Source organism: Babylonia areolata, chromosome 21 (genome assembly GCF_041734735.1).
Source record: "Babylonia areolata isolate BAREFJ2019XMU chromosome 21, ASM4173473v1, whole genome shotgun sequence".
Classification (NCBI taxonomy): Eukaryota; Metazoa; Mollusca; class Gastropoda; order Neogastropoda; family Buccinidae; genus Babylonia; species Babylonia areolata.
In genome coordinates, this window is record NC_134896.1 from 24,357,775 (window position 1) to 24,370,860 (window position 13,086).

Genomic DNA, 13,086 nt, shown 5'->3' on the forward strand with positions numbered 1-13,086 from the left:
TACCCTTCATTCATGGAGCCCACAAAACCGTGCAGCAGAGAATTCTCCCTTTCCTTCCTGCGGCACAGAAAATCGGCTCTCGCGGTAAACGGCGCTTTGAACTTCGCGCGAGTCGTGTCATCAGCGCGTGTAATCTATCCTTGACCGTTTCACTTAGCAGGTCAGCGTTTATGAGTGGAATGGATGCCAGACACCCCACTGCCCTTCCCTTGGCCGTAAGAAGGTGGTCGCCACTACATTCTTGGTGATGTGCTGTGTAGACACACGCATACGGAAAATGGAATGTGTAGAAAATTCGGATTCTCACCAGTTTTCTGACGATGAGTTTTACAACGCTTTATCTGATGATGATTTCGATCTGTTACAACTGAATGAAGATGGGAGAGTACAATTAGCTGCTGCTACAGAAGCACATATAGTGGGTGATGAAAAGTTCAATACATGCAAGTGTGAAAATTATGGTGTATATTTGCTTCAAGCTATATACCGTGCACGGGTCATCTTTGTGTGACAATTTATGACGCGATGAATGTGACACGGGCATGTGTATATATAGAGAAAGTATCGTTTGTGAATAGTTTATAAGTGTGTTATATCATTCTGATTCTGGTTCACTGACTGCTCGTGTGATGAAAGGCATGCATTCTCTTTGAGACAAACTGCAAACCATGACTGCAAACTAGGTATGACCAGCAGAATGGCACTGAGATACACGCGAGGCACTACTTGGTGAGTACCTGCATGATGTGCATACTCTGCAAGCACAACACTGTCCTGCATGTGGTATGTACTTTCATGTGTTGTGTTTGACCCCAAACGCAGCTGTTTTACCCCTGAATGTGACCAGAGATGTCACCTTATAGTATCAACAGGGTTACACACAACTTCTCACATCAGTTCTGTACACAAGGACATTACGAAGGAATGCATGATCACACGTATGACTGAAAACTGTAGAACAAGACATAGGCAGGAAGGAGTAGTGTGGGCATTTACACAGCACATAACTAGTCCAATACGATCTCTGCACCCTGAAACCGCTTTCTTCTTCTTCTTCTTCTTCTTCTTTGTAAAGAGTCATGGGGGTGCCGCAGAGAACTGTTCACCACATTCCTCCAGGTCTGTCGGTTCTGTGTCAAAGCCTGGGTCTGTGCAAGTGGTTTTCCCTCTATTCTGCAATGTTGTCAGTCCATCGTTTTTCATGTTTCCCGTCCGTCTCCCTCCCTCAATAGTTCCGTGGGGGATTGTTTTAGCAAGGCCATTGCATCTTACGTGACCATTCCAGCGTAGCTTCAAAGCGCCTTGCAAAACACAAAAGATAACCCTCTCTTCCCCATCTTCCACCTCCTACTTCCTCTCTACCCCCCAGGCCCCTCGCCCCGAGCTCTACATCCATCCCTTGTTTCCCACTCATGTTCACATATTTGAACAGACCTTGCGGAATATTTTCTAGTCAAGGAAGACAGTGAAAAATGAACAAACTGGTGTTTTCAAATCGCACCTTGAATAAGTTCAGTGTGCCAGTCGTTCTACAATTAGGTTACTTTCACAATGACCACAACTGCAGAAAACAAACGAACTAAAAGATCCAGTACCAATCTCTTGACTCTTTCAAAAGTGGTTTGTCAAGACTTTCTGGTCAAAAAAGCATCGAACGTGGCTACAGCAAAAATTGGTGGTGTTATGTCATGAAGATGCAGCTGGTTGAACGTTGATTTTTTTTTTTTTAACTTTTTCTTTTATAATCATTATCAATTGTATATCCTGTTAAATTAATTAACGATTTATCTGTTTCGATTAAGTGATTTTTCTTGAACTGTTCTTCTTTTTATTTCAAAATGTCACCGTTTATTCCGTCCTTCATCTATCCCGTTTCCCATTTAACTCCGCCGCCTCTCCTCCCTGTTAATGAATATGTAATTCAATTAATAACAGTGGAAAGTGAAAATCAATGATTTACCTTGATTTCATCTTCTTCTTCTTCGTTCGTAGGCTACAGCTCCCACGTGCACTCGTTTGTACACGAGTGGGATTTTACGTGTATGACCGTTTTAACCACGCCATGTAATGTCAACATGATATGCTACAATGTATGTGCGACAGGACAATGAGCAAAAATCCCTCCTCCTCCTTCTCCTCCGACATGACTGGCTGCTTCTGGCATCCTCCTCCAGCGCAAGGGGTGATTCTTCAGGTAGTGTCAGGGGAAAGCCTTCCCACTCTGCTTGGAGTGCTGTGGCAACGTTATCATGCGTCACTGGAACGTTCGTCATGTTGTTCTTGCATCGTCTTCTTCTTCGTTCGTGGGCTGCAATTCCCACGTTCACTCGTATGTACACGAGTGGGCTTTTCACGTGTATGACCGTTTCTACTCTGCCATGTAGGCAGCCATACTCCGTTTTCGGGGGTGTGCATGCTGGGTATGTTCTTGTTTCCGTAACCCACCGAACTCTGACATGGATTACAGGATCTTTAACGTGTGTATTTGATCTTCAGGGTGCTTTTACACACGAAGGGGGTTCAGGAACCAGGTCTGCACATAATATGTTGGACTGGGAGATCGGAAAAATCTCCACCCTTTACGCACCAGGTGCCGTTATCGAGATTCGAACCCGAGACCCTGAGATTGAAAGTCCAACGCTTTAACCACTCAGCTATTGCGCCCGTCGTCCAGGCATCGATCTCAGTTTCAGTTTCAGTAGCTCAAGGAGGCGTCACTGCGTTCGGACAAATCCATATACGCTACACCACATCTGCCAAGCAGATGCCTGACCAGCAGCGTAACCCAACGCGCTTAGTCAGGCCTTGAGGGAAAAAAAGTGAATAAATGATAGATAAGCTTACACAAATAAATAAATAAATAAATAAATGATAACTATAAAAAAAAAAATTAAAAAAAGCAAATAGATGTAAAACATGAAGACACACATTCACATATACACCCACACATGCATAACAGATATACACCGAACATGCAGTTTCACAGATATGAAAGCACAGTCAAATACATATAAACGTACATGAGCTCCAACACACACACACACACACCACGCACATTACCCTGCACCTCCTCTACCCCCCTCCTCCACACACTCATTTCTAGTCTACGTATCACAGCTTCCACGGCACACACACACACACATACATACACACACACACACACACACACACACACACACACACACACACACACACACACAGATGAACACTTACTTGTACAAGCGCACACACATATGCCCATATCTCCACACACATATGTACAAAGATATATATATATATATATATACGTTCCAACATCCTGTTGCTCCCACAGTGTAGGCATGCATACACTCACATACCTCATCCTCTACCCCACCTCCCCCCGCACCCCCACCTCCCCCTCACACACACACACACACACACACACACACACACACACACACGCACGTGCACAGAACTCTACTGACACTTGTGTACACTTACACTCTCGCGCATGCACAAACGCACTCAAAAATACAGACCAACACATGCACACAAACACACACATACACACACGCACAGAGGCTGCCACTGATTGGCCGCAAGAGGGATGGGAAAAGATCTCTGATGCCAAGAACGTGGCGTCTAGTGTGTTGCTCAGTCTATCTGGCATCGATCTGTGACGTCTAAGTAATATCTCAACAGTTTTCTTGTGACAGAATCTGGTCCTAACCCTCTTCGCTCGTTCGTTTCTTCTGATACAAAAGGGGGAGAGTTTGGACCAGTTTCTGACACGTTGTGACAGGGACGTATTGAGCTGGTCCATTATATCATTCTTCGACAGATTAGACATCTGTCTATTTCTTCAGTTGGTAAAAACCCGTGAGACCAACGCGCGATCATTCTCGTGGCTGACAAACACATGGAATACATCTTCAGATTATAAAAAAAAAAGCAAACAAACATCCACAACAATGACAACCAGACAGTTCGTGAACAGCAGCAGCATGGGCTTTGTTCGCTTTTATATCTGACCAGAATGACCATAGAAAATTCGAAAAGCATAACAATGATACTCGGGTAAGTTTCAGTCGTCAGTTTCAGTTTCACTTTGTCAAGGCTTCACAACGTTCGGAAAAACCCTTACAGCACCTTCATCTGCTAGGCATATGATTGATCAGCACAGCAGCATAATGCAACGCACTTAGTCAGGCCTTGAGTAATTGTACGCCTATTTGTATACCTATTTGTACATCTATCAGAGTAGATGTTTTCTAAAGATTTCTTATTTTGCCAGAGGACGACAAATACGTTGTCACTGTTATTTTGGTTGTTTTTCAGTGCGTCAAGTGCGTTCTCCACACTAACCTTTGTGTGTCTTTTCGTCCCTACGACCAGACGCCCAGTTGGATTTTCCAGTCTAACTTGGGATATAGGTCGAAACCGGGATTCGAACCTAGACCCTCACGGACACAGTACTGGCAGATACTGTGGCTACTTTGGGATGTTAACACAGTTGGCCTACCTTATGATGTGTGGCGGTAGTCCAGTGTGGCAATATCCCGAAAATGTCGGAGTGATTCATGAGACTTCTGACTGCCGAACAGACAAACCAGACCAATCACCGTGTCTGTATCGGGTGTCCCCCAAAAAGTGAGCCGCTTTTTGACAAGTATTTTCTCAGTGATAGAGAAACCGAATTCATTGAGAAATTTTCACACAATAGCCTTAGGGTATCATCAACAAGTCTGCAAAATATCTAAAAGTTCGGACACAAATTATGCGAGTATTATCAAATTCAAAACAGCATGTCAAAAAATCCAATGTAAGAGCTGTGCAATGTGACCATCGTGTTCACACCAGCTGTGTATCAGATGTATCATGCCTTACGATATAATATTTCTAAATAAAGGGAATGTGTTAATATACATGATGTTCCATACGTTTATATGAAAGCTGTCACATGGTCTGGCTGTTTTGTTTGTGTGTTTTTTGTTGTTTTTTTGTTTTGTTTTGTTGTTGTTTTTTTGTTTTGTTTTGTTGTTGTTTTTTTGTTTTGTTTTTTTGTTGTTTTTTTGTTTTGTTTTGTTGTTGTTTTTTTGTTTTGTTTTGTTGTTGTTTTTTTGTTTTGTTTTGTTGTTGTTTTTTTGTTTTGTTTTGTTGTTGTTTTTTTGTTTTGTTTTGTTGTTGTTTTTTTGTTTTGTTTTGTTTTGTTGTTGTTTTTTTGTTTGTTTTTGTTGTTGTTTTTTGGGGGGAGGGGGGGGGGTTCGTTTTTTGTTTTTGGTTTTTTGTTGTTGTTTTTTTTTGTTTTTGTTTTTTTTTGGGGGGGGGGTTGTTGTTGTCGTTGTTTTTGTTGTTTTGTTGGGTGTTTTTTTGTTTGTTTTTTGTTTGTTTGTTTTTCCTCCCTTGCACAGAATGTTATATTCTCTCTTGAATATCACCATGACATTTCCGATCTATACACCACATCAATAGAATATCAAATTACGACATTCAGTAGATGCATCACACGCACAATACGATAACACTCTGCAAGGGTATCTCTGACATACAAGAAACAGACAGACAAAACACAAACGTAGAATAACATAAAGACATGACGCGTACTTCAGCTCTTCAAATTCAGTCCACCGTGACAGGATTCATGTTTCAGTTTCATTTCAACAAAAAAAAAAAACATAAAATACTATCGTAGAATAACACAAATAACATGACACTTTAACTCTTCAAATTCAGTCCATCGTGACAGTCAGGTTTCATATTTTCAGTTTTCACCTCTTCTTTCCAGGTACGGTCCGGTGTTCAGCGCCCTCATCAACAGCAACATGGTCAGCCTGTTCAGTCTCACCTGGATTTCCCAGTTCATGTCGGCCATCATCGCCACCGAGCGATGTCTCTGCGTCCTCTGGCCCCTCAAGGTGACGACAACGACGATGATGATGATGATGATAATGATGATGATGATGATGATTTATACAGCGCCTATCCTCCCTCGACATGTCAGGTCAGGGGCTTAGCCCTTGCTAATGGTACCATGTAACCCAGTACTACCTGCCGCATGTGAAGTCACCCAACGACGGACCAGGCGGAAAAGGAAGCCCGTCCCAACAGCTGTGAAGGCGGAAGAGGATGACCAAAGGGCAGGGGGAGCTCTTAAGTCAGGCAACCAGGATAACACCCACCTTTCCCAAGCCCTGCAGCAATGGAGAAGTGGTAAAGGGAACAGGCAGAGGATGCTGCTGGCAGTTCCTAGTCACGACTCTGCACACAGGCGGCTGTGGGGTGATGGTCGTCCGCCGTAGACTGGGGCAGATGCGGCGCCCGTATCCTCCCACAGTGTCAGAGCAGCCATTTTTAGGGACAGCACTGCTCTCCCCACATGGGGAAGGGGAGATAAAAGGATCCCTAAAGAAAGCCTGCCTCGCCTAGTACCTAGTAGGAAACCGCACCTACTTGGACATCCAACACAACACGACAGCTTGACAGCCTTCCATGTGGGATAAACGATAGGCTGATGACCCTGCATCTGAAGCTGTCCAAGGATTGCTTCTCCACAGTCATCAGCTGCTATGTCCCGACGATGACCAATCCTGATGACATTAAAGAAGCTTTCTTTGAGGAGCTCACCCACACCATTTCAGCGGTAAACAGAAAGGACAGACTAATCATCCTTTGGTGTTTGTCACCGTGTCTTGCCAGGAGATGCCGAGTATGCGTCATAGGCTTCTCAGGTGGAAGGTATTGAGCTTTTTCTCCTGACGAGCATGTGTGGTCCACGCCTCACTGCCATACAGCAAGGTGCTGAGGACGCAGGCATTGTATACAGCCATCTTTGTCTTCGTGGTCAGCTTGGGATTTGTCCACACTCTGTGTGTGAGGCGAGCTAGTGTTGTGGCTGCCTTCCCGATCCTCTTGTCGATCTCTGTGTCAATGGAGAGGTTGTCAGTGATGGTGGACCCAAGGTAAGTGAATTGATGGATGGCTTCAAGCTCGTAGTCATCAATGGTGATGACTGGTGGAGATGGCGTGTCTTGGCCTAGGACGTTTGTTTTCTTGAGACTGATGGTCAGACCGAAATCTTTGCAGGTCTGGGAGAAGTGGTCCATTAGTGACTGCAATTCCCACTGGGTGTGGGTCACAACTGCGGCATCGTCGGAAAGAGCATGTCTGTGATGAGGGCTTTGCAGACTTTTGTCCTTGCTCTGAGGTGGGCAAGATTGAAGAGCCTGCCATCTGATCTGGTCCACAGATCCCTTCTTGAGCTGTGCTGAACGCATGCTTCAGGAGAAGAGCAAAGAAAATTCCAAATAGGGTGGGGGCGAGGACGCAGCCTTGTTTGACACCACTGCATACGTCGAAGGGCTTGGAGAGGTTACCATTAAACTGCACTGCCCCTTTCATGTTGGAGTGAAAGGACTCAATCAGGCTGTGCAGTTTGGGGGTGGGGGGTGGGGCAGATGATGTTTCGAAGGTCACTGGAAAATGCCGTCTCTGCTGACTAGGTCAAAGGCCTTGGTGAGGTCAATGAATGCAACATACAGAGGCATCCTCTGCTCCCTGCACTTCTCCTAGATTTGTCGAAGGGAGAGGATCATGTCTACCGTGGATCTCTCTGTTCGGAAACCGCACTGTGATTCCGGATAAACGCGTTCGGCCAGTTTCTGCAGGCAGATTAGAAGGACCTGAGTGTAGACTTTGCCTACAATGCTGAGAAGTGAGATGCCTCTGTAATTGTTGCAGTCGCTCCTTTCACCCTTGATTTTGTACAGGTAATGTAGCGTATATGGATTTGTCCGAACGCAGTGACGCCTCCTTGAGCTACTGAAACTGAAACTGAAACTTTTGTACAGGGTGATGATCTTGGCGTCCCTCATGTCCTGCGGTACAGCTCCCTCATTGCAGCACTGACAGAGGACTGTGTGCAGAGGATGCAGAAGAGTAGTCTTGCAGTGTTTAATGAGCTCTGGGGGAATCCCGTCGCTGCCAGGTGCCTTGCCTGATGTCAGGCTGTTAATGGCCTTGCTGAGTTCGTCCTCAGTTGGCTCTGCGTCAAGTTCTTCTATGACCGGCATGCACTTGATAGCATCGAGGGCTGAGTTGGACACCATGTTTTCTGTGGAGTAGAGGTCGGAGTAGTGTTCCGCCCATCTCTCCATCTGCTATCTAGGATCGTTGATTACTTCCCAAGTGGGCAGTCTTGCTCTGTGTTTGGTCCCAGTGCCTTCTTGATGCCATCATACATCCCTCGGATGTTGCCTCTTTCAGCAGCATTCTGTATCTCTTCACTGAACTCTGTCCAGTACTCATTTGCACATCGCCTGGCGGGTGTTAAGCTGAAGCTTGCTCCTGGCGGCCCTGAGGATTTGCAGGTTCTTCTCACTGGGTGACCGTTTGTACTCGGTGAGTGCAGTGCACTTGGCCTCAATAATGGGAGTCATCACTGATGATCTGGCCTCAAACCAGTCGTGGGATTTTGCGGATTTCTTCCCAAAGGTGGCCATAGCAATGCGGTGCATGGTGTCTCGTAGCGTTTCCCATCTTTCTGTGGCAGAGTCTCTGGGCTGCAATGCATCGAATTCTCTCTCAAAGGCCTCTGCTCTGTGAACTGTTCTACAAGGTCTGGCTGAGACATCTTGCTGACGTCAGTGCGATAGTTCCCTTGTTTCTTTGAGCAGTGGAACATCTTTGGTTGCAGTCTGATCTTGCAGCATACCAGAGAGTGGTCCGTGTCGCAGTCTGTGCTGTGGTAAGAGCGAGTGTGGAGAAGGTTTTTGATGGCAGCTCGTCTTACTAGGAGCAAATCCAGTTGGTGCCAATGTTTTGAGCGCGGGCGCCTCCAGGAGACTTTATGTTGGGGCTTCGTCCTGAAGAAGGAGTTGGCGATGCACAGTTCATGGCAGGCACAAAACTCAAGTAGTCGCTGTCCGTTATCATTCATTTTCCCCACTCCAAAGGAACCGAGACAGGAGGGCCACGAATTGTCTGCACCCACTCTGGCATTGAAGTCGCCCAGGAGAACAAGTTGTTCTGTCCTGGGGATGTTCCTTATGGTTGATGCGAGATTTTCGTAGAACTCATCCTTGGCGTTTGGAGAGACGGACAGAGTTGGGGCATATGCACTGACGAGAGTGACATAGACTTCGGAGGTGTTGAGGTGGAGAGTCAGGAGTCGTTCTGAACCGCCGCTGCCTGGTTCGATCATGTTCACCAAGCTGTTCCTGACTGCAAAAGCCTACTCCATACTCTCTTGGGGCATCAGAGCTCTTTCCTTGCGAGAAGAAGGTGTTGTCCCTTGTCTCCTTTAGTGTTCCTGAGTCAGCCAGCCGTGTTTCCTGCAGAGTAGCAATGTCCACAATTAGTCTCTTTATCTCGCTGTTTATGACGGCCGTCTTTATGGCGTCTCTGATGTCATGCAGATCTTGGGAGAGCCCAGGCATCATTGTCCGGACATTCCAGCAAGCCAGTTTCATTGTTGACACGTTTCTTGAAGTTTTCCTTTTGCCTGGTGTGGAAATTAACGACTTGCTTGTCGGATATTCTCCTAATCTTCATACACCCATAGAAGAAGGCAGGTCGTGGCGGGACAGCACCTAATTGGCTGGGGGGTGCCCAGCTTGTGCGGGCGGTAGCTGTCCAGTGGGACGCGAAGGTCCCTCCCACCGTCAAAAGCAACCTCTGGCGTCAGCTCTACGCCAATTGAGCGCTGACTTATAATCGGTAACTGTTGCTTCACGTGTTGTTCCGACGCTAGTGCTAGTAGCGAAGCTGGAGTGTCCTCTCTAAGTTGAAGGTGCAAGGTGTTTGTGGATGAATGGACGGATATAAGCCTGGGTAATGTAATATGGAAGACAGGCTGTTGCCCATACAGCTTGTCCCCCCTCTCCACCTCGCTGACAGATCCAAAGGGACAGCAAGGCTGTTTTGTTGCCAACTGCACCGGATTTTCTGTCTGGGTTTACTCCTTAGCTAGGTGGCCGCAGGTAGCTCTCCAGAGCTGGCGCCCTTTGATGGGCAATTTATTTCCACCAGGGTGTCTAGACACCCTCCTCACCATCCTTCTGAGAGGACTGGTGGGGGTGCTGGTTTAGTCACCAGCAATTCGACCCTGTGACAGGTAGTACTGGGATCCAGGTCACCAGTAGCAGATATATCTATCTGACCTGACTCATGAAAACAAGAGAACGCTGGCCATTAAGGAGAAGCGTGAACGAAGGAAGGAGGGCTCAACTTCTGGAGACGTTTTCCATTGCAACACCTGTGGGAAGTGCTGCTGTTGCGCATCCAGAATCGGCCTCTTCTCCCATATGAGGACACACACTGACAGATAAGCCTGCCTGCCTTCTCATCCGTTGGTCCGACGGGAGACTCCTCCTCCTCCTCGGAGTCATTTGCTCAATAATAATAATAATAACTGGACATTTACCAGTGCTTTCCTCATTGCACAATGCACATTACAATCCACAGAGACACACTTACGAAATACACTCAGTTCTCAATTCACAATCATGCGCAATAAACATATATATGCGCATACAAATTCGTACGTACAATACAAACATACATACATACATACTCCGTTTACAGGGCTGTGCATGCTGTGTTTGTTATTGTTTCTATAACACCCCAAACACTGACATGACTTACAAGATCTTTTACGTGCGTGTTTAATCTTCTGCGTGCATATACGCATGGAGGGGGTTCAGGCACTAGCAGGTCTGCACATAATATGTTATCCAGGGAGTTCGGAAAAATCTCCATCCAGGGAGGGATCGAACTCAGGAAACTCGGACGAGAATCCAGCACTCTAACCATCTGACCACCGCAGCCGTTAGTAAGGACGATGATGACGATGATGATGATGATGACGATGATGAATGTGTTGTGTCCTTGGGGAAAGGCACTTTACTCCGATTTCCTTACTCACTCAGGTATGGATAGGTACCTGGTATCGATTAGGGAAGGTTAAACTGGCGGAATGAGGGGGATGGGCCCCGCCTGCCTTCCTATGCCGATCCCTGGACACAGTAGATACATGAATTCACTGCCTCGATGGCCGTAAAAGGCTATTGGACCTTTTACCTTGACCTTTCTAGCCTTGAATTCTGTAAGTAAGCAGTGATTGTGACGAGGTTGCACTGAGCTGCCGCGATATATACGCAGCCTACACTTTCACGGAACGAGTTCTAGTTCCAGTTACTCAGGGAGGCGTCACAGCGTTTGGACAAATCCATAATACGCTACACCACATCTGCAAGGCAGATGCCTGACCAGCAGCATAACCCAATGCGCTTAATTAGGCCTTGAGTGCATGCATAGTTATACATTTGTTTACCTATCAGAGTGAATTTCTGCTACAGAATTTATCCTGAGAACAACACTCTCGTTGCCATGGGTTCTTTTTCAGTGAGTCATATCGATCAGTTTCAGACTATTCTTCGTACGAAAACCATGGCTATCTTCATTCTCTGCACGTGTGTCACCATCATCACTCTCTATTCTATCTTCGTCGCCACCAAGTACCGCATTGACTGTGCCTTCGATCCCAGCAGCAATCAAACTATAAAGGTGGGTATGGAATGTACAGGTGGGGAAAGAGGGCTGCGGGGGAGGAAGGGTGGGGTGGGGTGGCGGGACGTGGGTGTGAAATAGTGAGAAAAGCACAGAAAGTTGTTTTTTTGTGTGTGTGTTTTTTCTTCCAAAAGTTACATAAAAACAGATATTCCAGAAAGGAGGGAGCTGATTCTAGATATTCCATTATTATACCCGTCCACCACCCCTCCCACCTCCAGCCCCCTATTTAACTGTGGTCGGGGAGGGGGGTGCGGGGGGAGGGACGTTCAGCTACAAAGTGGAAGGAGGCGGGGGTCGATCATGTTTAAAGTTAAGATTCCCGTCCCCCCTTTCACTGGTAGTTAATGTCAACTGGTTAAAGGAGGGGGTCAAATCAAACTGTGCTTAATTTACTCCCTGTGGTCATTTCAAGCCAGTCGAGGCCTTTAGCCCCATAACTATTTCGAGTTAGGAGGGGGGAGGGCAAAATCTAACTCGGCCAGTTCTGGCTGGTTGAAATTTACCTCCGAGGATCGTTCCAGGCTGGTAGACTAGACTAAATAGACCCTGAAGGTAAATCTGGACTCTCCCGATTTTACCTTGAGGTAAAAAGCAGCCAGGCTGCGAATAGGTTGCTACATTGTGTGTGTGTGTGTGTATCTGTGTCTGTGTGTGCCAGTGTCTGTGTCTGTGTATCTGTGTGTGTTTGTGTGTGTGTTTTACCCCAATGAACTGTATGCAGGTGTGGACCGGCAGTCAGTTCTACTACCAGAACCAAGCAGTGTGGGACTTCATGGACTCCGTGGTCTTTGGCGTCATCATCCCTGGTGGCGTCACCATCGTCGTCATCGTCTCCACGCTGCTCACCGCCGTCAAGCTCCGCCAGATGGCACAATGGAGGGCGGAGTCTTCCTCATCCGGGTCTCTCTCCGCGCGCGAGATCGCTCTGACCAGGATGTTGATCAACACTTCAGTCCTCTTTCTCGTCTGCATTTCTCCCATTTCGGTGTTTCGCGCAGTGCTGCTTTTCGTTCCCGAGTTGGCTTCCGGGGGGATCTACCACAACACGCACTTCGCCGTGCTGTGGTTTTCCGAGTTCACCTCTTACGTGAATTCTTCTTGCAACATTTTCATCTATCTGGTGATGGGCTCTAAATACCGTGAAACTTTAAAGGCTTTGCTTTCGTTTGGGAAAGCTTCAGTGGCAAACACTAAAGCTGTAAGGAAATATGTTAACCCGGCCACTACTGAAATTTCCACCACAAGTCACAGCTAGCGCGAGTGTTTCATTATAAACAGGTTTACCAACCAGCTATAGAAAACATTGGATTACTAGAATATTAAATTACCTATTCCCTTAATTCGTAATGTCCAAGTAAATGATAATTCATAATTGAGAAAGAATACATTGATACATGGACTGCAGACAGAGGAGGAAAACAATGGATGGAGCACAACATTGTGGGACTGTGACATTACTATCTGCTACAATCAGTTTGAAATAAATACATGTGGGTAATATCGTAATAAAAGAGAGTATTCAAACCGTATATGAGATTCAAAGAGTTGGTCCTTTTT

General features: G+C 46.3%; 1 protein-coding gene across 1 annotated transcript in view; it reads left to right on the plus strand.

Annotated features, from left to right (window-relative positions):
- LOC143296591 (uncharacterized) overlaps positions 1-12,784 on the plus strand; it is a 13,925-nt gene extending 1,141 nt beyond the window's left edge. The window contains exons 2-4 of the mRNA XM_076608616.1: positions 5,747-5,876; positions 11,380-11,523; positions 12,251-12,784. Of these exons, the coding sequence (XP_076464731.1) occupies positions 5,747-5,876; positions 11,380-11,523; positions 12,251-12,784 (808 nt within the window). The remainder of the gene's footprint in view (positions 1-5,746; positions 5,877-11,379; positions 11,524-12,250) is intronic.
- The last annotated feature ends 302 nt before the right edge of the window (positions 12,785-13,086 follow it).